Below are 26,140 nucleotides of genomic sequence, written 5' to 3'. Positions count from 1 at the left end.
GGCATAATTGGCCCTTCATCTATATATATATATATATATATATATATATATATATATATATATATATATATATATATATATATGGTTAAAATTGATTTTTTTTTGACAAATCTTCCCCTTCTATTATCCTGTTGTTGTCTTTCTTTATTTAGAAATAAAAAGTTGTCTACTCTTTGCTACACTATATTTCTTCCTTTTTTATTTGTTTTTTTTTTCTTCATCCGCCGGTTGCTGACGAATCATTGTAGATTATACGTGTCTTTTTCACTGTCCTTCACTTTCCACGTGGTACTCTCTTCTTTCTTCCGCATTCTTCTTCGCTGAAACTCCGCCGCTTTTGCTTTTCGTTGTACGTTCTTTTCTTCCCCAGGTAATTTCTCTCCGTTAGGCTTCTATATTTTCTTTATGCTACTCTGTTTTTTTTACATTATCGTTTCTGTTTGATGCACCTGTTTTTTATGGCTGTTCCGGCCAATCTGGCATCTGCAGCTGCATTCCCCATCCCGTTGTTCATTCCGATCGCAACAATGTCTCACAAACCCTGATTTCTTTCAATCACCATCTATTTGAACATTCAATCGTTTACAAGATGGAACAATTCCTACAGACCATCTCTCACCCGATCACAAAGTCTCCAATACTACTTCTCGCGGTCCAACAACACTTACAATCGACTGATTGAGGGGCGAAAAGCATAGCAGATTGAAAAGAGGCAGATCGTCCCTAATCGCTCAAAGCTGTGCCGGTACAGGTTGAGAAGAAGACCTCAAAATTCCCAACTAATGAACCCACAAAATCATCTATTGCTACCACCAGACGAACTTTTCCTGCTTCAAGCTAATCGTTCATTTTTCTGGAAACGAGATGAAGCCTATTAATTCCTACTTCTGGAATTGGTGAAGCTCACTTCTTTTTTCGATCGACTTCCCTGTCTCACTTCCAAACCCTAGGTGGGTTATCTTTTTCTGTTATCCATATCAGCCACCGATCTTTCTGCTTCTTCTTTGACTAAGAATTTAGATACCCTCAAACATTTGTTGCCGCCGTTACCGTCCTTCATGTTCCAGGTTGTCAGATTTTAATTTGAAGTCGGGGTTCCAATTTGGTAATTTTCAACATTTTCAAGAAGTCGATTCATTTTATTTATTTTATCTGTTTTTTAATCTTCCTGGCTAGATACTTATTGTCTCAATTCATTGAATTTGAAGCATTCTAATACAGTTTTTTTTTGTCGGTGGGTTCCTCTTCAAGTTCTGATCAAATTCATCGATCATAATTCAACCGCACTCTTCAGACTTACGCTATTGACATCGTCGGTATGTATTTGATATGTATTTTGGAGTTATGTATCTGATTTATGTTGAAGTCATCGATTTATGATTTATGCTCTATTGACCTAGATTCTTATTATATCGGTATGATTATTTCGGGATTTTATGATGTCAACATGTTGATTTTTATGTTTTCATTTTCTTTTTGCAGCTCGCAGAGCTATTCCCTATGAAAAATTGACCCCCCATCTCCCTCAAACAGTCTTTTGAAAGCAAGAAGCAAGAAATTTTTTATAGATGTATGCTTTTTTTTTTCTCCAGGTATTTGTGTCAGGTTTTCTAAAATTTAACAAGTTTGTTATGTTAATCCTTAAAAGGTTTGTTTTTAGCAGCCAATTTGTTCTCTGGCGTGTTGGATGAGAAAACTATTGTCTAATATTTGGGTGTCAAGATTGCTCCTGTGCTAATTTTCTTAGATTTAGAAGCCGTTTCAACGGAATGGAGGGTTTGCTATAATGATTTAGGTGGTTGTCTGAGTAACTATGAAGAAGCAAAGAATTATAAGTCCGATGTATTGGCACTTGCAGGAATGCGAAGGTAAATCCATTGATCTAGGTTGTTAGTTCATTTATCACAGGGGTTGTAGATTTTAATTGTTTTTTGAGCTCTTTTAAGGAGTTCATGATGTTGTTTTTTGATTTTGAGTTTTGTATTTAGCCTATATTACCGGTAAGGACTTTGAATATAATAAAAATGCTGCTTTTTTAATTTGTATACATATCTTTTCTAAAACCCACATGTATGTAAAAGGACCGTGACCCAAACAAGCTTATGTTTTGCATAAGGTGTAATGGTGTGTATCAATGTTACTGTTAGCAACTTCCCCATAAAGGTAAATTATTAGAAACGACCATTTTTTTTACATTGAACATCACTTTATATGTACCATAGTCATATTTTCTAATTATTAAATTTCCCAGAATATATTAGTAGAAGACAATATTTGTGTCCCCAGCATATAATCTGTTATAGCTACGTTTCCACATTTCCAAGAAATGGTTAAAGTGTTAGTATAAAAATATAAATAATTTTAATAATTCTTGATTTTGAATTATGTATTAAATATCTAAATTTATCAATTTCATTGACATGGAACAATGCAAAGAAAGATTGAAATAAAATCGAACAATTGCAATTCTTATGTAATATTTTGTGTATGTATCCAATTTGGTGTTTACTTTTAGTTAGCTCTTTGAAGTTGAAAATTAGCATTCTACTTTCTTAAATATCACATAATAACATTGCACTTACCCTTTTTGTGACCTTATTTCAAGTCCAAATTTACATCAAGTACATTGAGAGTTCATTACTTATGATATGTGTACAAGGCAAAACTATGAAAATATCTATTCTTTCAGATGATTTTTGGACGACAAGCACATGTAATATCAGATCGATGAAGAACAAGTGAATCCTATGAAATACTTTTATGATTTGGTTTCAAATTTATATGTTAATAGTGATGATAGTGGATTGTGAAGTGAAATGGTATCGGTTTCTATCGTTAAGATTTTTTTTTTTTTTCTTTTTCAGTATGCTTGCAGGAAGGCTTTGGCCGACAGTCAGCGTATTAGGATTTTGATTAGGGGTTAGTTAATTCATGGGTTTGTTTAACTGATTTAGCTTTATCCTTTAGCTTTATCCGAACTGAATACTAATAGTTTGTCAGTGAAATTTTGTAGTGTTTCAAAACGATGGACACCATGCAAGATACAAAGAAAGGGGCTCTTAAAACCGGCGAGTTTTGCAATTTTAACTGTAGTATAGCCATAGGTACCAAATTTGTAGCTCACTCTTATTTTTGTTATACCTTATTTGGGTTAGTAAGCTTCTATTATCTTTAACTTTAAAATATATATTAAGTAAGTTTGTTCCATTTCTACCAAAGCAACCTTGCTTATTCCATTCCATCCAAGTATATAGACTCTAATTTCATTTCTATTCCATTATTTTGAATCATGGAGCATGTTCTTTATCCTTTTAAAACAAATTTATTTTCTACTAACAACTTTTAGGATTGACCAAAATTGCACGGGATATAGGTTTTGTCCCTATGATATGTTGGTGAAGAGTGAAAATATTTTAGGTAGGTATGATTTTTGGTACTCAAAAGAAAGGAGTGTGGCAATGCATGAGAATATGAATATTGCCATTTTCGAGGTGGATGAAAGGTTATATTTGTAAAGATGAGCAAGTACATTTTGCATTCTTAATTAAATGAAAAAAAATACTTGCAATCATTGTGAATCAAATAATGTTGATTTCTTTCTGTTTTTACCCCTTAGGTGAAAATAGTAAAAAGCTTGCAGGGAATTAGTACCGGTGATGAAGGTTTGTATCAAATTCATTACTCCATCATCAGAATATCTTGGGAAAACTCTTAAGTATTTCAGAGTTATAATTTTACATTTGTAATAACATTGTGATGTGGTTTTCAATTTATCAATTGTCTTACATTAACAGAAAAACTTCATCTTCAAAAACATGCATTATATAAATAAGGAAAAAAAACATTTGCAGCTCTAAAACACCTCCGTCCCATGCATAGCATGGGTTACATTTCTAGTTGATTATTGATTTTTTGGTTTGTGGGTTTGGTTTTGTTATCCCCTTTTAGCTTATGAATTTGATTTTTACTCAGTTTACCCTCGTCCTCCTTTAACCCTACTTTTCTTTTCAGTTTTTACAGCCTTCGCTTCGTCTTCTCTTCTCCATCTTCCATCACTGTTCCAAGATGTCTTCGTCGTTCCTCCCACGGTCTTCCATCAGGTAAGTTGTTGGATCATCTCAACTATTCAATACTCGATATATCTATTCTCTTTTTGTTCTCTTAATCTCGATTTTTCTTCTCGACTCTCTGTTCTCCATTTTCTGTTGAATAATGTTTCTCTTGCTCACATTTATTATTATTATTATTATTATTAATTTTCAGTTTTGACGTTAAACAGTGCCTTTTTGTTTCCATTGACAAAATTTTTAATAGATTCCATAAATTAGAGTTGTTTCTGGGTTAATGTTTATGTTGGAAGTTGGAACTTTTCTAAATGGTTTCATAAAAATCTGTGTAGGAGATTAAATCTGCATAGGATTGGAAGAATTGTCTCAATTAGACATAAATAGAAGTTGTTTAATAACCCAAGGGGAGTATGAGAGGCATGAATTAATCCTTGTTAAATTGGGGTTTAATTCAATGTTTCTGAATATAACAAGTCGTTTGCATTCTGATTTGTTGTTTGGGGAAACAATGCATTGCAAAAGCCAAAAGGATTTTGCTCTATCTGTAGAAAATAATGGTAAGATTACACTGCAAGTTTGCTTTGACAAAAGACAGTTATGGTAGTTTTTGACAAACATATGTAAGTCTCATGGTCGTATATATAAAAGTGATTTTTAGTTTAAAATTTCAATAGTTCTCACAAATTAACAACAACTTGGTATTCTACATTACTTTTAGATAGAAGGGTAAAATGGTTGTTTTCTCTTATTCGAATGGTTCATTCAATCCAAAATACATAAATAATTAGCCTTATTTTATCCAATACATTCTCTGGAGACTCATCATTTATCACTCAGCACTTAGGCCATTAGGGGCTGATTCTTTATGACTTAATAGGCTTAATAATTAAGCACTTGATCTGGACAGCTAGCTATATATGGTTGTTTCCAGGCACTAACCCACCATTTGTCCTTTTTTCTGAATGATTAGTTTGCTTTTGTGGATTTACAATGACATAAAGAGAGGATCAAAAGATATGACTAGATGAAAAAAGATATGTATAGGAAAAATACAAATTTCCATGACCAGAAAGTCTTTGAAAGTCTAATATGGGGCTAGCTATCCATTACAATTGTCCTTTTTTTTTTTTTTTTTTTTTTTTTTTTAAATTTGTTTTATAGTTTGGATGGTTCTATTTCAAGGAAAATAAGGCTTGTATGCCTTACACAGTGTATAAATCTTTGAACGTTTGATTTGGGGCAGTTTATTTCAATTCGTCTTTTCTAATTTCTTTCATAGTTTGGTTCTATTTCAAAGGAAAATAAGGATTTTATGCTCCACACGAATCACAACTCACTAGGTGTGTGTAAAGTTTAAACGCAAGAAAGATAATTCTTGTTAAAAATGGTAGGAACCTTTTATATTGATATCTTTTTTTAGAGCATAAAAATAATAATTTCAGTATTTTTTTTTTGTAAAGAATATAGTTGTAAAAATGAGAAATAATAAACCATTTGTTGATGAATATGCCTAATCCCTGTTATCTTTTATTTTTTAAGGTTATATTACTTTTCGGAAAAAAAAAAGAAAAAGAAAAACCAAAAGACCCAAATTTATATATTTTTATGTTGTACAAATAAACATCCATATCGATATGCAAAGTCTCTATTATGATGTTTTTATTGACGAGTGTTGTTAATTTGTTTTTATCTATTAGGGCATTATTTTTTTTCAAAAAATAAAAACAAATATACCAAAATATCTTTTTATGATGTAAAAATAGACATCTATATATATAGGAAGTGTTTTATAGCACTTTATTTCATTGATGAATATGGTGTCGATTTTTCATTTTTTAGTGTTTTATTTTATTAAAAAAAATCCAGAGTTTATTATTTTTTAGCTTAAAAAAATGTTTTCATATTGATGAAAAAAAAAAGGAAAAAAGCATTATGTTCCTACTGTTCTCATGAGAATTATTGAATCCTTCATTTTCACAATTAGCAGCACTATATAAAGCTGCATGGGTCATCTTCAAATATTCATCAATACAAACAAAAAACATCACCAAGATTTGCATTTACAATTTTACATCATGCATCATTGTGTTTTTATAATATTCTCACTTCTCTTGATATGTCTTGAGACTGCAACTGCCAACCAATTGGCAGCAGTGGGAGGGGGAGATGATAATGGCGCTGTGAAAAAGTGTTTTGAGAAGGAGAAAGATGGTCTCCTTCATTTCAAATCTCTCCTTCAAGACCCTTCTGATCGCCTCTCTACGTGGACAGCTGAACAAGACAACTGCTGTCAATGGAGTGGAGTGATGTGCGACAGCAGAACAGGTCATGTCACAGAGCTTGATCTGATGTCCTTTGGTCTTGTAGGTGAGATTAGCCATTCATTGGTTAACTTAACCTACTTGAATTATCTTGATCTTTCCAGAAATTCTTTTCATGGAACCATTCCCACGATCATTGGTTCGTTGACTCAATTAAGGTACCTTGACCTTTCCGATAATTACTCTCTTCATGGAACCATTCCTCCAGAGTTGGGAAACCTCACCAACTTGCAAGTGCTTTACCTTTCAAATGTTGGAAGGTGTAGAGTTGAGAACCTTGAGTGGTTGGCTCCTCTATCTCATTTGGAGGTACTTAAAATGGATGGGATTTCACTGGCCAAAACAAATCATTGGGTAGATGTTATTCCGAGTCTCCCAAAACTCTCGCTTTTAAGTTTAGATGGATGTGAGCTGTCACAAGTCATGTATCCGTATTCTTCATTTCTCAACTCTTCTTCCTCATCTATTAAATTCCTTTCTCTTAGTGACAACAATCTCAACTCATCCATGTATCGCTGGTTATTCCCATTAACCAGCAATAAGCTTAGTGATCTTTATCTCTCCGAAAACATGTTAGATGGGATACCCAAATATCTTGGTAACCTCTGTAGTCTGGAATATTTGTTCTTCGATAACAACCCTGCTGTTGTCACATTTCCTGATTTTCTCAACAACTTGTCTGGATGCACATCGCTTTCATTACAATGGTTGTTTGCTCAAAGAAGCCAGTTTACAGGGTCATTGCCTGATGACATCCAAAAGTTTACATCCCTAACAGCTCTGTACCTCTCTGAGAATCAGTTAAAAGGAACTATAAGTAAGAAACTGTGGGAACTGCCCAACCTTAAATATCTTGATCTTTCCGAAAACTCACTCCATGGATTTCCCTCCTTGGATTACATGTCAAACCATTCTCATATAGAATCTATTCGACTAAGCTCTTCCAAGCTGGGGCCTCTCTTCCCCAAATGGATTCAAAAGTTGAAAAACCTTACCAGTCTTGATATTGCAAATAATGGTATTTCAGATACAATTCCTCTCGAGTTTTGGGACTCATGGCCTTCCCGGTTAACATTCCTGAATCTTTCTTCCAACAACATAAGCGGGAAAATACCAGATCTGTCATCAAATTTTGATAACAATTCAGTGATAGATTTAAGCTTCAACAGCTTTGATGGTCCAATAACTAATGTCTCTTCCACTCTGCAATTACTAAATCTTTCCAGAAACAAATTCTCTGGAGGAATCTCCTTCTTATGCCAGGTTGTCCATGGCTTTTTAGTTATTCTTGACCTCTCTCATAACTTTCTAAGCGGACAACTTCCAGATTGTTTGTGGCATTTCAAAGAACTACAAGTTCTTAATTTAGAACACAATAATCTGTCTGGAAGGCTTCCTGCCTCTCTTGGATCTATGATTAAGCTCGAGGCATTGGATCTGTACAAGAACGATTTCTCCGAAGAATTTCCTTTGTCTGTTAAGAATTGCACGAGCTTAAAGTCATTGAATTTGGGGGCCAACAAGTTTTCTGGTAACTTGCCTGCTTGGATTGGGGAAAGCTTATCTGGGTTATATGTTCTTACGTTAAAATCAAACAACTTCTCTGGATCCATCCCTTTACAAATATGCAAATTAGCAAGTCTTCAAATTCTAGACTTGTCGGTGAACCATTTCCATGGAAGCATCCCCTCATGTTTGAGTAATCTTACGATCATGGTGCAACAAGGATTCTCTCAAGTACAAAATTTAGATCCTGACGATATATTAACAGCATATGCATATAATGTTGACCATGTGATGATCCAGTGGCAAGGAACTGAACGTGAATTCATCAGAAGTAATATGAAGTTGTTGAGGAGCATCGACCTCTCAAGCAACAACTTAACAGGGGAAATCCCATATCAGATTACCAATCTTGATCAACTGATTGCACTGAACTTGTCAAAGAATGCTCTTCTTGGAAAGATTCCATGGAACATCAGTGAGATGAAAAATCTTTTAACTTTGGATTTATCTAGAAACAAGTTTTCAGGAGAAATACCATCAAGCATGTCTCAAATGACTTGGCTAAATTACCTAGACGTCTCAGATAATAGCTTGTCAGGGAGAATCCCATCCAGCACACAACTTCAGTCCTTTGATCCTTCAAGATACGAAGGGAACTTAGGGCTTTGTGGACCTCCCCTTACCAAAAAATGTCATGGAGACGAAGAATCGGGAATACAACATAGCATTGGTGAAAGTGAGGGGGAAGGTATAGACGAACTTCAAGGTTGGTTCTATGTTGGTGGGGCCATTGGTTTCACAGTTGGATTTTGCATAGCATGTGGTGCTTTGCTTCTCAACCGTCGTGGAAGATTTGCTTTTTTTTATGTTTCTTGATAGCTTTGAAGATTGGGTTTATGTGAAGGTGGTGGTGTTGATTGCAAATTTGCAAAAAAGACGAACATAGATAGTCATGTAAAACCATGTTTAATTTTTGTATTTGGCACGGGTTTTTAAGTCTCAGTTATCAATAAAATTGCCACCATCAACATGGGTGGCCATTTTCCAGTGTTGTGTGAAATAAGGCATCATAAAAAGTTCATATTTTCTAATTATATTTAAGAAAGTTTTTTTTTTAAACAAAAAATAATAATAATAACCATTAAGAGTATATAATAAAAAGGGAAAATGTCTTATGAGGGTAACCATCTATCACATTTGTTCACATTTGGTCAGTTTTTTTTGTACACATGTGACCATTAAACTTACTTAAAGTATTAAAAAAAGTACCATTATGATCTGTAATTAAAGGTTACCTCGGTTTCCGACGACTTCACCGTCGACAATTAAACTTGTGAGAGTAATGAAGTTTTGCAGTTGTACACATTTAATCAATTATTATTTTTTTATACACATTTGACAAATATACTTAGGATGGACAAATTTTCTAGGAAATATAGTGCTAGAAGGATTATCCATCCATATACCTTTCTTTTCTTTATGAGTATATAATAATATACGCTTTATGTTTCCAAAAGGCTTATTTGTTCATTAGTAAATCAATGTTCAAGTCATCAAATCACATTGTTACATTAAATTATACCTTACCTAAGTTAAATGTTAAATCCCATTACATAGTATTAACAACCAGCAATTGCCTGTAATTTAACTGTATTAAAACCATCACATAAAAGAATCTAATACACCATAAACAACCGTACTTGATGTCACATCCCCCATTCCTGCAATCCATTCCTGATTACATTCCAGCCCATTCCGGTTGTGCATTCTAGCCTTATTCATCACCCAATCCCACTCCATGGATGCTGCTGTGGAACACATGGATCCCCATTCCAACTGAAAAGAACTCTTCAATTTCTGCAAAGCTTTTACTGCAACATAAAGAAATAATTTTTACTTCATAAGAATCCTTTTCAAAGCTTCAAATTCCAAGAAATGTTTTAAAAGTACCTTAATCAATTGAAGTAATGGCCTCAGCTCTAACAATTTCAAAGATCTCTATGGTCTCTATGGCACTGATTATGGTATGACTGGTATGACTACCTTTTACAAGCTGCAAAATTATTGTCAAACTCATGCTAACATGGACTGTTAGCACAAGAGCACTATTAATATCTCCACTTATTTTTACAATATTAATCTCTTGAAACATGTTATCACCATTTATAATGATGTTAAAAACTCATTGTCCCTCGCGTGTGAGTTGTGACCGAAGGATCAATCTCTACAAATTACAAAGTAGTTGATAAAATTTTCAAAGAATAATGTCTAAAAAACAAAAAGAAAAATTGAAAGCACGATGCTATAAATGGTAAATTCGGGAAAAAAATACAATGCCTTAATAAAATCTTGCACACAAGGTGCGTTAAACAAGATAACATCGGTGGCATGCTATAGTTATGCTGATAATATTCCTTATTTATTATATATCAAATGTGTATTCTTATTTTTTTTACTTTAATCAAAAACTATAATCTTGAGGATGTGTCTATGATCTTCCATCAAAGTAATACTCTTAAGTATAGTTTAGAAATGGAAATATCAAAATCAGTTGTTTACTTTGAACACAACCTTCAAAAAATTTTGCTATAATATAGATCAACTTTTGTTCATGAAATTAATAAGTTTCTCTTTAAACGCACCATTGTCTCTGTTAGTGTATATTAATTAAAGATATCCTTCAGCCTTTTAACTGGTTCCAAATTTATTAAGCATATATGATATTTACTAAAAAAAGGTATGAAATGAAACCAAATAACTAGTTAATAAGAACATCACAATAGGAGCTTTTTCATGTAAAAAAAAACTCAAGAAAATTGAAGAAGTTATTGGATGATCTTTTTCAAAGAGCTTGTCAATTAACAAGCTTTCAATGATTTGGTGGATCCATGGATTTTCAACCAATTGTATATAGACAACAAATACAAGGTCCCCACAAATAACAAACTAAAATAACGTTTCTATTGTGGAGATAAAAGGAGCTTTTTCATTTAAAGTTTTATAATGAAAAAATTCCACCAAAAAGTACTCTTGTTATAGATGTTCGGTAAAAAATTTACCTGCCAACATCATCGGCTTTAACTAAAACAGAATTAACTATGAGAAGGCAAAGAAGTTGTCTTCAACATTTTAGGAGCTTCCACTATGATGGTTGTTGACCCAATATTTAGTGATTCAAATGCTTTTGATGTGAGCCCTGTTTCTGCTGGTGGCTCTTTTGATGAACACATGATTCTATGAACAAAACTTCGATTATTTTGGATGCTCCTGGACTATTCAAGAAACCATAGCCATCATTCAGTTCTAGAATGTTGAAATCAACAATCAAATTTTAGTTATGCACTAAGATAAACAAAGTTAATTCCAAGGGTCTATACTACATTACCAACAACAATCTCCATTTTAACAATTTTAACATTAATCAAAGCGGATAAGGATATCAAAGTTAGTGGCAGATGTAACACCAGTCTCATTATCCATTGAAAATCATTAGAATGAGAATACTCTCGTTCGTAATCAATATAATCAATTATTATTATCTAGCAGATACGTAGATTCATACCAATCTCGGTTTGGCATCAGTTTGTTTCAGTTAATTATTTCAATTTATAAAAAGACAGGTTATATTCAAACCATAGTGAAAACATGTAGCTAAAACCCAAATTTTTCAACTGGTTATGTAAAATGATGCTAAGAAAATCAAAAAGTTAGGAACAAAGTTAAGAATGAACACCTTCTTTCTCTCAGAAAATCCAATTGAAGAAATGTTGCTAAAGGAGAGGGGATTTGAAGCTGAGGAGATCGGAATCGTTATTGAAATGTGCAGAGATGAAGCAGACGCCATGGGAAATAGTTACGGAAGGTTCTCTGATGAAGGCTGGAGATGAGGGTGAGGAACTTGAGCTGCAAAGAACAAACCAGACGAAGAAACGTAAGTTTCATGCATATACAGTTCTCAATGTACTCCAATAAACGAAAATCAAATGACCAAATATGCAATAGAATGAACAGTTTGAACACGGAATTAACTCTATCAATTGCTAATGTGTTGTGACATTAATTAAACAACTTAATAGAAAGAACACCTGGTTGTTGGTGTTTGGGTAACTAACAACGAGAGAGTAAAGGAGTGAATGGAGGAGGCAGAGACAGAGACAGAGACAGGAACAGACTGGGGGTGGGAATCAATTTGTTTACTTCTTCCCCATTGTTCTGATACATCTCATAGTTTTTTTTGTGCTTCATATCTTACAGACCAGTTTCTACCTTTTTTCGGAGAGGTTGAATAGCTACAAAAAATGTTACAGGTTGGTTTCTAGCATGGATGGTTTAGATTAACCTCCCACCGTTCCATGATATTTTGGTGTAGTCATCGATCATATTAATTGTGTTGTAAAAAGGGATTTTGCAGATGAGAGAGAGAGAGAGAGAGAGAGAGAGAGAGAGAGAGAGAGAGAGGGCAGGGTAGGTTTTTTCTAAGTTGCAGGTAGGTGTATCTACATGTGAAGTGTTTTTTGTGTTTTGATATTTGATCAATGGTTGTGAAGAACGTAAAGAACATACGTAAGTTTTGCAGGTTAATGTGTTTAACATAGACAAAGCCAAGGGATGAAGACAACAATAGTGGTGGTAGGAATGAGAAGGGGGGGGGGGGGGGGAGGGGTTAAAGAGATGAAGAATGTAAAAAAGAGAGCAGGGTGGGTAGAATATTGACCACTTTATTTTTTTCTTTTTCTTTTTTTAAATGTTAAAAAAATAGTAAAGAAATTCAAAAATAAAAGTAAAAGGGCAAAAAGGTCATTTCAACTTTTCTCGGGACCAAAACCACAAAAAGAATTCAATTTTGGACCAATGGTGCAAGTTGAAAAAATTTTAGACCATGTCCATATTTTTTTGATAACCACAGGGACCAAATTTGCAGTTTAGTCTTGTGCTTACAATTTGTAGGATATTATATAACATATTAATTGTGGATACGACTTATGAATAGTTACAAGTTTGGAGCTCACGGCTTGGAAGGTTTGGCATGAGTTAGGTGGTTTTGCTTCCGCCGATGAACAAAACATGGTTTTTAGTTTTGTCAATTTTCCATCTTCGGCTTCATGGATACGTGGCATTCGTATGGCATTTTCCAATACATTGGGATTGTTGATGTTTTAGGTTGGATATCATTTCTAAACACACAAGAAATTTGGCAACACGCGAATCATTTCCTAATATGCATCTCTCACTCCTTCGTTCACCATCTGCGCCCGATGCTCTCCCTTTTTCGTCCACCATTAAAGTCGTCGTGCATCTGGCGTATCCTCAACTCCGGTAAGCTTTTTGATTCCCACCCTGATAAACTAGCAACTATAGTTTTAGGATTTGATTTTTATTACTTACTTCCTCATGTGATTGTTATCACAGTAGGCAAAGAAGTGATTTTACATGAAATTTCCTTTAAGCACAAATTTTTTTGCACACAAATTCTTTGTTAAAATGCTTAACTTACTTCATTTCATACATCATCTTTAATTGTTCCAATGGGTTTACCCCATGGTTAGATAGGATATATTCTGTGAGTTTCGCTTTACCAAAAGGTCATTTTGGTTATTTACTTTGTTAATTGTATTTATCATTTATATCTGTAACATTCCGTTTTAAATAAAACAATTAAATGATAAACCCGAAACCCTGAGAAGTAATTTTTATTATTATTTTATATTATTATTGTCCAAATCATAATTCGTTGGGAGTTGGTTTCGGGAAGTCAAATGTCAAGATTTGAATCTATAGGGGTTAAAGTGTAATTTTGGGACTTAATTTGTAAGGATTTATGGAAGCAAGGACTAAAGGGTAAGTTCCGGACCTAAGATGAGAAGATTTTGTAGAGGAGGGGCTGACTGGTAACATTTTGGACTTGATTTGGAAAGGTTCTATATTGGTGGGGCCATTGGTTTCACTGTTCGATTTTGTATAACATGTGGTGCTTTACTCTTCAACCGTCGTGGAAGATATGCGTTCTTTATATTTCTTGATAGCTTCAAAGATTGGGTTTATGTGAAGGTGGTGGTGTTCATTGCAAATTTGAAAAAAAGAAGAACATAGATATTCATGTAAAACCATGTTTCATTTTTGTAATTGGCATGGGTTTTTTAGTCCCAATTATCAATAAAATTGCCACAAACACCACGGGTGGCCATTTTCTAGTGTTGTGTGAAATAAGGCATCATAAAAAGTTTATATTTTCTAATTATATTTAAGAAAGTTTTTTTTTAACAAAAAAATTAATAATAACCATTAAGGGTATATAATAAAAAGGGAAAATGTGTTATGAGGGTAACCATCTATCACATTTGTTCACATTTAGTCAGTTATTTTTGTACACATGTGACCATTAAACTTACTTAAAGTATTAAAAAAAGTACCATTATGATCCGTAATTAAAGGTTATCCCGGTTTCCAACCACTTCACCGTCAACAATTAATCTTGTGAGAGTAATGAAATTTTGCAGTTGTACACATTTAATCAATTATTTTTTTTATACACATTTGACAAATATACTTAGGATGGACAAATTTTCTAGGAAATATAGTGCTAGAACGATTATCCATCCATATACATTTCTTTTCTTTATGAGTATATAATAATATACACTTTATGTTTCCAAAGGCCTGATCTGTGCATCAGTAAATCAATGTTCAAGTCATTGAATCACATTGTTACATTAAATTATACCTTACCTAAGTTAAATGTTAAATCCCATTACTTAGTATTAACAACCAGCAATTACCTGTAATTTCCAATTCGGGTTGCAAAACTCATAGGTTCCAATGTCTGCTTTGGGGGGGTTTGGAATTTGTTCGTAATTCGAATCTTGTTTGTAAAAGTTATACAGTTCTGCACAGTTTATCTAATTTTTTTTTAACATGCGAACCATTTGTTGTAGAAAAAATTCTGCACAGGGACTTTTATAATTGTGAATCTACTTTGAAATTCAATCCAGAAGCATAGCATTCCAAATAAGAGTAACAGTTATATTTCTTAAGGCAATGTACTTTGAAAAATCTACCCAAATGAGAAAATATTTCAAAATACAGTGCTGTAATCAGAAAAAAAAATGAAAATATGATGCTAATATAAATAAATTAATGGAACAACTGTGTCGTAACCGAAAAATATAGCACACACTTTACTAAATCCAAAAGCATTAGGACATAAAGAAGAAAGAAAAATATACCCAGAATTGAATTTACGACTATATAATAATATACACCTTATATTTCCAAAGGCCAACCTAAAGAAGAAGTTCACGTGAGTTTACAATGAGAAGAAACAACAGAAAGATTTTGAAGAATATGTAATGGAGCATGTCCTAAACGTTTATGCCACAACAATACATTTGAATCAGCATGCATTGCAAGAGTCTTATTGGTAACCAAAGAAGACAATACAGAGGCAGACTATACTGTTCGTCAAGTCTACCGGAATTACTTGTATGTATTTTATAAGAAATGGCTCTTATCTAATAAAGAATTTACGGAAATAGTACTTATGTTTGAAAAAGTTATATAAATGATTCCTTATTAAAAGTGAATTTATAGAAATCGTCCATTTATGTCACAAAATTACAAAAACGGTCTCTGTATATCAGGAAATTACAAAATGATTCCTATCTGATTTAAAAAAAAAAAATTATAGAATTGGTTCTTTGCTTAATAAATTACAATATAACCCCTGTTTAGTAAGGAATTTAAAGAAATAGTCCTTAAATGACAACGAATTTACATATAAAAGTACATAAAAGTCCCTTCCTAATAGCGAAATAACAAAAAAGGGTCATACAGTTCACAAAATTATAGAATTGGACTTGTTTAATAGTGAATTTACCAACATGGTCCCCATATTTTATAGATATTACTCTGTGTATTGGATAGATAATATAAGATTATTAAACTCACAATAGCGTGATGCCGTCGTACTATTTAGAAACAAAACTTAGATAAAATCATAAAACTGCAAAAATTGTCCTTATGGTATGCATTTTTTTTTTTTTTTGGGTTTTGGTCAAAATCCCAAGTTTTTTGAATTGATGATTATTTTGAACTAGTTTCGTTGTGGATTTGGTCCTTCCGAAAATTCAAATAACTATAACATCCTTGGTGTATTTATTTTCCATTTTTCTTTCATTTTCTTTAAAAAGTTTATTACTTATTTATTTATTTTAGTAATTAAAAAATAAAAGAGGGCCAACCCCTCTCTCTCTCATACACAAGAACATATATACACACATCTCTCTCTCTCTCTCTCTCTCTCTCTCTCTCTCTCTCTCTCTCTCAAAACCTTAGGGTTCTTTATCGAAATCTCGAGCAAATTGAACTAGAAAAACCTTAGGACTTTCATGTGTTTGTCTTCATCAGCTTCAATTTCAGGAATAAAACCTCAAACAGTTTTATCTTCCTTTTTAATATTTGAATTTTCACACACAAACACCAAGAACACAGAGTTGGTTGTGTTCTATGAGTTCATTTTCTGATTTTGTTGTGTTCGATTCCTCCCAAAAAAAACCCAGATTAAAAGTGTGGCTGGAGGTAAGGAATGTCAGAAATATATACAAAGTATATAATTGGTTACCCTTTCAAGTCATTTGTGATCTATTATGTATTTTTTATTATGTATCTTTCTTTTTATAAGAGTTTTGGTTCAATTTTTTTAATATTCTTTCGTTAATTTTTTATAGCTTTTGTTTTATATATTCTTTAAAACTATTTTTTCAAGTATATATTCGTTTTCATGTATGTATAATTGTAAAGAATATATAAGCCTCTTCCATTTTTTTTTTCTAGAATGTACAACATTTGACTAAAATTTAATACATTTTGAGAGTATATTTTGTATTTTGATAGCAATTGTCTAAAATTTTAAAGCATTTTGATAGCAATTTAAAGACAAAAGGAACAATGAAAATGTTTTTTAATTGTTTTTTGTCTTTTTACATTGATTAGGGACCAAATTCAAAACAACATCAAAGTATAAGAACTTTCTAATTGGAAAAAATAGAAAAAATAGACTTAGAAACCAATCGATGCAAATTCCAAACCATAAAGATCATTCCTAATTTGCTAATTTTAGAGACTATTGTTATAATTTACGTTTGTTCCTTTTACTTGCAGCCATTAAAATGTTTGTTTATTGAAGTTGTCACATTCTGATGTGCATCCGCGACAAGTAATTTTAAACAATAATTACATTTGTTCCACTTTCTTTCAATTCCATCTTCAGCCTTTATCCTTCTATCTCGAAGTAATCCCAAATAGGAGCGGTACAATTACCTTTACCCTCACATCGCCTGGTTGGGTTAATCCGGTCCCTTAACTCCTTTTCAGAAAATTTTTTGTTGTTGGGTTTTGGTGTTGTTTGATATTTTGTCATGTTCGCTTTTTTTGGTAGTGGTGTTTTTTTGCTTGTGCTGTTTTGTTGTTGTTGTCTTTGTTTCTATTGGATTGCAAATTTTTTTTTTTTTTTTTATGGTTGTTGTTCTTATGCCCCTGTTCTTGCTCTGATTCGTCACTTAGCATAACATGGCATGTCACTGTTTCTTCTATATAAACTTCTTCTGTATCTTCTTTATAATCCTATATTCTCAAAATAAAACATAAAATTACTACATTGTTAAATGGTGCTAAAACAAGAAAAGTCAGATTTGATATGCTTTCGTGCGGGCTTTGTAAGTCATTCGATTTTTAACAAAATCAAGAGTTTTTATAGTGTAAAATTAGCTACAAAACCTAAACATGTAGGAAAAAAAATCATGTCAATCCAACTTAAAATGAGTGAGATATGCATATTTTAACAAAAAGTCAGATTACGTTTTAGTGTTGAAACAAAATAAAAAAAAATCTAACTTGATATGCTTCCTTGCGGGGTTTGTAACTCATTCAATTTTTACCGAATCAAGTGTTTTTATCATCTAAAATTAGCTACAAAACGTGAATAACATGTAGAAAAAAGAATCATCTCAATCCTACTTCAAATGAGTGAGATATGAACATTTTAAGAAAAAGTCAGATTACGTTTTAAAGTTGAAATAGAAAAAAAAAATCTGATTTCATATGCTTCTTTGCGGGGCTTGTAACTCATTCAATTTTTAACCAAATCAAGAGATATTTTATAGTCTAAAGTTATCTATAAAACCTAAATAACATGTAAGAAAAATAATAATGTAAAACCCACTTCAAATTTGTGAGATATAAACATTTTAAGAAAAAGTCAGATTACGATTTATTGCTGAAATAAAAAAAAGTACAATTCTTACTTGGTCATCAAAGTCTTTTCCAATCCAATCAGTCGGAATGCCATCTTGATTATTAGCATCATGAACATCCGATTTTCGGTATCTTGATGATGGTATATTTGGTAACCCATTCAAATCCTACATTGTCAATATCATACATTAATTATATTACTAAACAAATTCTTAGTTTTGACAATCATACATTTATACTACAAACTAATCTAACAAAAATCTTGCATGTATGTCTATAAATGGTGGTTGTCGAGACCAACAAAAATAAATAACCCTAAATCTTTTACACTAAAATAGTGTATAGTGGTAAAGGGGTCGATCCACGGAGATTGGTACAATTTTATAACTCTACGAAATATCTCTTTGTAAAAATACTTGTAAAATAACAATAAATTAAAAATGGGGGGATTGGTCTTTTGAAATACTTGAAATAAACTAGAATTAAACTAAGATTTAAATAAACAATTTCAACAAAAATACAAGTTTGATGTAAAATCAATAAGGGGAAGATGGTTGACTTAAGGTTTCCTCACTTTAACTTTTGATGAACATATCATTAGAATCCAATGGTGCAATACTTGTTTTAAATCTTTAATTTGGATATAGTAATCCAAGAAGCTTGAGATTACCTACACTTTTCTTATTTGTTAAAATGGTTAGAGAAGCTCATAACAATTTCCTTAGTTAAAGTCATAATTTCCATTAAGCATGTAATTAGTGAAAGTCAACTAGCATTAAGAACCAAAAAGTCACCAAATCCAAGTGGAGTCGAATGCTTTCGCTACCATGTTGGAGAAAATGTTTTTATGATTGTGTGAAGCAAAAACAACACAAAAATCATTTGTTGCTTGCTAATTTGAGGATCCTTTACTTAATCAAGAAATTAGCCAACTAATCACCACAAACACATTTAAACTCAAGAATAAAAACATACAAGTAGTGATAAGATGTTAAAACACAAAACATTCCCATAAAGATTTAAGAACATATTCATGGATCCTTCAACATTCAACAAATGTTCAAAGGATTCAACAAAAGTCAACCAAGATTAGTTTAGCCAAGCATGACTAAACTCAAAGAAATAAAGTTAGAGAAGATTGTACCAAACATTAAACAAGAATCAAGAGGTGAAAAAATGATGTTCTTGAGGTGTTCTTGGCCTTCAAAAATCTTCAAAACTCCAGAGAGAATGCTCCAAAGTCGGATGTCTAAGAGTTTTGCAAAAGTGACACACCAACCTTCCCCATATAGCTCAAAAGAAGAATTTTTGGAATTGCCCCTGCAGGGGGTTGCGCGACCCGCATGCTGTTGTGCGGGTGGTCCCTGGATGTAGCATCTTTGAGGTTTGGGCCTCCGTAGCTTAGCCCACTTGGCCCAGTTCGAATCCAATCAACTCCTAGCCCATTTTCTTCAAGTTTTCTTCATTTTAAGCCCAATTTGACTTCTCCAAATCCTCCAAAGCTCGTGAACTCGTGTGGAGCTCTTCTTTAAGTGTACACTCACCAATTTGCGAAAAACAACAACTCGATCTATATACAATAAGACAATCCTAAATAAATAAATATCAAACGTTGGGTGACCAAAATGAAGGGAAATTTGTTCAATAATTGAACCTATCACCTATCTAAGATTTTTTTTTTTGAGATTTTCTTTTTTGATTTTTTTTTAAAACTAACATATTGAAATTTTGCTTTTATCAAGAAAACTTTTGACTCAAAATTTGGTTCCTAGAATTATGTAAGTAGAACCGAGGGAGTAAAAATAATAATCTTAATGGTCTAAGTGTGAAAATGACCATGTGTGGAGCATAAAGATGTAGGCTCCTCTTCAAACTTGTGAGTTTTCCAATCATAATGAAAATGTCCAAATGCGGACTAAAAGACTCTCTAAAATCCTAAAAAAAATCGCGAAAAAGATATGGTGATGTAAAGAGACCGAATATAGATTCTACTCGGGGACAAGCACCAGTGCTTCATCCTAACAGTTCAAACATGATCAAGTGTGATCCTCTCGGCAGTATTGACTGCAAGGCAAAAAAAAACATCCATTACTATAGTATATCCTACAGTTGTTAGTATCGCATGCATAATTCTTCATGAAAGCTACCTGGCCATGATCACTTACCCATTTAAGCTTCCAGCATCTGATCCTGAGGATGAAGTCCCAAACTGCAGCTAGTGGTCCCGGTTCGATGGGTGAGATTACAACAAGATCCTGGACCAATAATGATACAATAACTGTGAACCTGTTCCATGGTATCTAAGGGGGGTGAGAATAAACAGACAACAAAAATGCATGAATGCTAATGCCCTAAGCTAAATGTTATGCAAAAAATAAAAAGTATAAAAGAAGAAAATAAAAGCTTTTTGAAATTTTATTAAAAAAAATGAATGCGAATTAGCCTAAAACTAAAAATGATATGCAACCTAACTAAAAACGCATGAAAAAATAAAAGGAAAATGAAATGCCTCACCCCAAGCTTAAGAACAAGCATTGTCCTCAATGCTTAAGGTAAGGGTAGAAATGACCTAAATTGGAGGATCGGGCGACAGAAAGTGTCCATGGTGGTGTCGTGAAATTCCGACCGGTAGAACTCCGAGAATCTTGATTTTTTCGGCAAGGTGGGTATTGGAAGGTTATGTTCTTGAGAGGAATGGAGTGGGAGGTCAAGATGGTTAAATGAAGAAGAAGGGAAGCTGAACATTTTAATCTATGGGTCAAAAATGGTCAATGTTGGTCAAGAAAAGTCAAAAGGTCAACTCATTAAAACCTTTGGTAAACACCTGGTCAAATAATAGCCAAAAATAGCCCAAAATGCCCAGCACAGTGCGTGGGTCGCGCAGAGTAGCACGCGGGTCACGCGGACCTTGCAGTTAACTCTTGGGCCAATGTTGCTTCATCACACCTAGCCGCGCAACCCACACGCGGGTCGTGCAACCCGCTGATCCTGATCTTCATTTTTGCTTCATTTTTCTTCGTTTTTCACCCGTTCTTGCTTTGGAAGGCCCCAAACACCTCGAAACTCTTGATTTCTTCAAAAACAACTCTTTTGAATCCCAAAAACATCTTCAAAACTCATTTATTCAAATTAAAAACACGAAAGCACAATGCTTTCCAAAAATGCCCTTTTTTAATGTCTTTGGCGAGACGCCTCCAAACTTCACTTTAACACTTTGGGGCGTCCAAATGGACGACATCTTGGACATTTGAATCAAAACCCTCGTTAAATGGCTTCAATCGATGTCCATTAACCTTGCAAATTTTCCCCGTGTCTACATTTTTTAGTTTCCACACCTCCATTGAGACTCTTTTCTTGTATTTGACTTTCTTTTTACGGGAGAACCACACCAGACTTAGACCTTTGATAAAAGCAATCATGCAACCATATTCTTTCTTGTACTTGTTCATTAAGGTGACCAACTATTCCCTCTTTGACATGGTTTTCGAGTAGGTGGCCGGTTGGGCGTCTTCTTTCTTGGGATACGTATCTTTTGAAGAGTCCGACAAATTTATCGCTTCCAGCTCTTGTGGTTGGTCTACCAATGGATATAGTTTCTTAATGGTAGTCGGTGGCTCAACCTCTCTTTCATTAACCCTTATCACTTCCTCTATAGTTTCATTGTCAGCTTTTTCAATTTCTTCTTCTTCTTTGACAGCCTCTTCCACTTCTACTTCTTCGTCCTCTTCTTCATATAACACTCTTGGGCCATCAAAATTTTTCTCATCTTTCAAAGGAATGTAACATGCGCTATGTGATGGGCTCTCTTCTGATGGTAGTTTGTCTTAAGCTTCCATTATACTAATTGATTGAGCAATTTGTCTTATTTGTTGCTCTAAGCTTTTGAGGCCAACTTGGGTTGTTTCATGGAAAATTTGGGTAGAAGTGGCAATGCTTTTAACAATTTACTCTAATGACATGCTTGGCATTTTAGTTTGTTGAGGAGGGTAAGGATAGAGTTCTTGGAACTGCGGAGTTGGTGGGTATTGGTTATTTCCCCAAGTTTGGTATGAGTTTTGGTATTGGTTATTTCCCCAAACTTGGTTGTTGTCCCACCATTGATCATGTTGACGTTGATCATAACTCGATTGGTTTGACTAGCAGTAGCTTCCCTTCTCTTGCACGTCTCCCCATTCTCCTTATAAATATGGACACATGTCAGAATGATGTCCATTTTGGGCACAAAAATCGCAAAGAAGAGGTGTGGGATACACACTTTGGTCACTTTCAATCATCATAACTAACAGAGCTAGCTCAGAAAGTTGGTCTTCGGTGCAAGGGGTGTTCATTTTCGAACCATACTTTTTTTTTCGGGATTTTAAATTTGAGGTCCTGCACAATGAGATCTAGGCATAGAGAAACAAATTGATTAAAAATAAACCAATCCCCGACAACGGCGCCAAAATTTGGTGGTTGTCGAGGCCAACAAAAATAAATAACCCTAAATCTTTTACACTAAAATAGTGTATAGTGGTAAAGGGGTCGATCCACGGAGATTGGTTCAATTTTATAACTCTATGAAAAAATCTCTTTGTAAAAATACTTGTAAAATAACAATAAATTAAAAATAGGGGGATTGGTCTTTTGAAATACTTGAAATAAACTAGAATTAAACTAAGATTTAAATAAACAATTTCAACAAAAATACAAGTTTGATGTAAAATCAATAAGGGGAAGATGGTTGACTTAAGGTTTCCTCACTTTGACTTTTGATGAACATATCATTAGAATCCAATGGTGCAATACTTGTTTTAAATCCTTAATTTGGATATAGTAATCCAAGAAGCTTGAGATTACCTACACTTTTCTTAGTTGTTAAAATGGTTAGAGAAGCTCATAACAATTTCCTTAGTTAAAGTCACAATTTCCATTAAGCATGTAATTAGTGAAAGTCAACTAGCATTAAGAACCAAAAAGTCACCAAATCCAAGAGGAGTCGAATGCTTTCTCTACCATGTTGGAGAAAATGTTTTTATGATTGTGTGAAGCAAAAACAACACAAAAATCATATGTTGCTTGCTAATTTGAGGATCCTTTATTTAATCAACAAATTAGCCAACTAATCACCACAAACACATCTAAACTCATGAATAAAAACATACAAGTACTGATAAGATGTTAAAACACAAAACATTCCTATAAAGATTTAAGAACATGTTCATGGATTCTTCAACATTCAACAAAAGTTCAAAGGATTCAAAAAAAGTCAACCAAGATTAGTTTAGCCAAGCATGACTAAACTCAAAGAAATAAAGTTAGAGAAGATTGTACCAAACATTAAACAAGAATCAAGAGGTGAAAAGATGATGTTCTTGAGGTGTTCTTGGCCTTCAAAAATCTTCAAAACTCCAGAGAGAATGCTCCAAAGTCGGATGTCTAAGAGTTTTGAAAAAGTGGCGCACCAACCTTCCCCATATAGCTCAAAAGAAGAATTTCCGGAATTGCCCCTGCAGGGGGTTGCGCGACCCGCGTGCTGTTGCGCACGTGGTCCCTGGACGTAGCATCTTTGAGGTTTGGGCCTCCATAGCTTAGCTCACTTGGCCCAGTTCGTATCCAATCAGCTCCTAGCCCATTTTCTTCATGTTTTCTTCATTTTAAGCCCAATTTGACTTCTCCAAATCCTCCAAAGCTCGTGAACTTGCCCGATTAATGATCTACGCACACTTGAATATTCTCCCGCATCTTGCAAATTCAAACTTCATTTTCTCCAAGCCTTCAAATAATCATCAAGCCCACTCCTTGCATTAACTCCATTATTATAAAGCCGAAGATCCTTGACATCCTCTAAGTCCAATCGCTTCCTAAAGATCCCACTCCGCTAATCCTCTTAAAATCTGCAATTATGCTCACAAAACTAGAAAGTACCCGAAATGGACATAAAATAACAAAAAGGAAAATATGCATGGAAATTAACTAAATTATGGATGAAATATGTTAAAATAAACTATAAAAAGAAGTAAATAAAATAAACTATCAATAAACTACAAACTACATTGTTAAATGGAACTTAAAACATGAAATACAAATACATAATCTTACTTGATCTTCATGAGCATCTATATATCGAATTATTTGAAGCTGATTGTTGAGAAGTTGATGGTTGTAGACTACTTTTTTCACCTTTTGGCATTGCCTATTGATGGTTATGAATTAAAAACTAGATCAATGATGGTGGATTGGTGGATAATAAATGTTGATTTAAGATGAAGAGCATATGTGGATGGAATCAAGATGTGGATATGTCGACTTAAGATGATGATGGATTGATGATCGAACAATCGAAGTCCAACATGAACAGCCTACTTAATTTTTTCTTTGATATTGGTTTAGTCATGCGTTTTGAAGTTGAAACATCCCAAAAATACAACCTAAAAATTTTTGTTTAAATAACATTGCTAAACCATAATATCAATTATCAAAAGATAAAAACCAAGAATCATATATATCAAATGTCATAATAAACTATGAAATCAAAATTAGTGTCAAGATGATATCAAAATATCAGAGTCAATCTCCCAGGCTAAACTGTGGTGTGTGCCATGCCATCATCCCGAGCCCTTCCCCCTGCCAGCTGAAGTACCTAAAACCAAAACTGAAATTGTAAGCCCCCCAAGCTACCACATACCATACAATAACATATAAACACGTATTGGGCCTTGCCCACTACATCGGACCGAAGTTCGGAAACTGTATCGGACCGAAGTCCGGAACTAACCAGGGCCTTGCCCTCTACATCGGACCGAATTCCGGAAACTGCATCGGACCGAAGTTCGGAACTAACCAGGGCCTTGCCCTCTGCATCGGACCGAAGTCCGTAAACTGCATCAGACCGAAGTCCGGAAACTGACTGAACATAGCATATCATAATCATATCTACTAGCATAAAGACATATACTGCATATTGCATCGAACCGAAGTTCGTAACACATAACACAAAGAAATGTTTGAATCACAAAGACATCAAGCACACCGAACTACTGCATCGGACCGAAGTACGGAACTAGTGCTAACTAAACAGGCCGACATTGTGGTCGTAGACCCGTTCCTACTAGAAGGAAACTCACCTCGTAACGCTGGCTGTTGAGATGCTAAATCTGAAACTGGCTGACTGCTGCTCCGGAACTCCCCGACTACAAATCCCATAAACACTAAATCAGATACTGATAACTACTCTCAGGGTAAAATGACTATTTTACCCCTGTTCAAAGTCAATTTTCTGGTCAAAGTCAACTTTCAGTTGACTGGACTCGTCGAGTTGGGCCTCCAACTCGCCAAGTCCCTAACATCCTTTCTAATCCTCTAACCGCTTCAACTCGTCGAGTTTGGCAAAGACTCAACGAGTTCTTCTTTGATACTAACATCGAGTCTAACTTCATCCGACTCGCCGAGTTGTATGAACAACTCGTCAAGTTCTCCTTCATCATATGAACACGTTCAGACTGTGACTCGACGAGTTGTATGAACAACTCGTCGAGTTCCATGCATGCCATTACTATACAGTCAATTCTAGTCAATTTTATTGCATCCAATTCATATATCTGGGCTTCTAGGGCTAGTTTTAGACGTAAAGTTTCCAACTTTACGTGCATGAACACGAGAATGGGGCTAAAACACCAAAATCATCCAACAATAAGCACTTAGGGTTTGGAACAAGGCTATACTTGCATAAAGGTAGCTACATTGAGCTCCTAGAGCTCAATAACATCCAGATCTATGGTCTCCATCCTAAGGAGAGTTCAATTCTCGAATTTGAATCATATAAAGTTCCAAGAGAACCATAAACAAGCATAAAAATAGGGTTTAATGGAAGAGTAAGCAAGGTAATAACTTTATTACCAGAATGTGTAGCAAATGGAAGCTAGATTCTGAATCTCCTTTCTTTTCTATTGGCCTTCTTTCCTCCCTTCTCTTCTACAACTTCCAAGCTAGCACAAAACACTCAAGCTTAACAATGGGGAG

General features: G+C 33.9%; 1 protein-coding gene and 1 long non-coding RNA gene across 10 annotated transcripts; both read left to right on the top strand.

Moving 5' to 3' along the window:
- Positions 1 to 226: 226 nt before the first annotated feature.
- LOC145059205 (uncharacterized) lies at positions 227 to 5,486 on the top strand. Of its 9 annotated transcripts, none has more exons than XR_013686683.1 (9): positions 231 to 1,105; positions 1,252 to 1,316; positions 1,483 to 1,570; positions 1,664 to 1,868; positions 2,865 to 2,919; positions 3,014 to 3,502; positions 3,617 to 3,662; positions 4,012 to 4,100; positions 4,400 to 4,732. It is a non-coding gene; the product is annotated as an uncharacterized LOC145059205 (long non-coding RNA). The 9 variants fall into 9 exon arrangements; XR_013686685.1 differs by having other exon boundaries at positions 236 to 370; positions 490 to 1,105; positions 3,014 to 3,662; XR_013686682.1 differs by having other exon boundaries at positions 238 to 1,105; positions 3,014 to 3,104.
- Positions 5,487 to 5,984: 498 nt separating this feature from the next.
- Positions 5,985 to 8,941, top strand: LOC145059204 (receptor-like protein EIX2). Its single transcript, XM_079007057.1, has one exon. It carries the CDS (start codon positions 6,071 to 6,073, stop codon positions 8,768 to 8,770), a length of 2,700 nt encoding a protein of 899 aa, XP_078863183.1. The 5' UTR covers positions 5,985 to 6,070; the 3' UTR covers positions 8,771 to 8,941.
- Positions 8,942 to 26,140: the final 17,199 nt, after the last annotated feature.

Source organism: Lactuca serriola, chromosome 6, assembly GCF_051521515.1.
Source record: "Lactuca serriola cultivar US96UC23 chromosome 6, Lser_US96UC23_V15, whole genome shotgun sequence".
In the NCBI taxonomy this organism is placed as follows: Eukaryota; Viridiplantae; Streptophyta; class Magnoliopsida; order Asterales; family Asteraceae; genus Lactuca; species Lactuca serriola.
The sequence above is the reverse complement of the archived record's forward strand: the minus strand, read 5'-3'. Positions and strand labels throughout refer to the sequence as shown.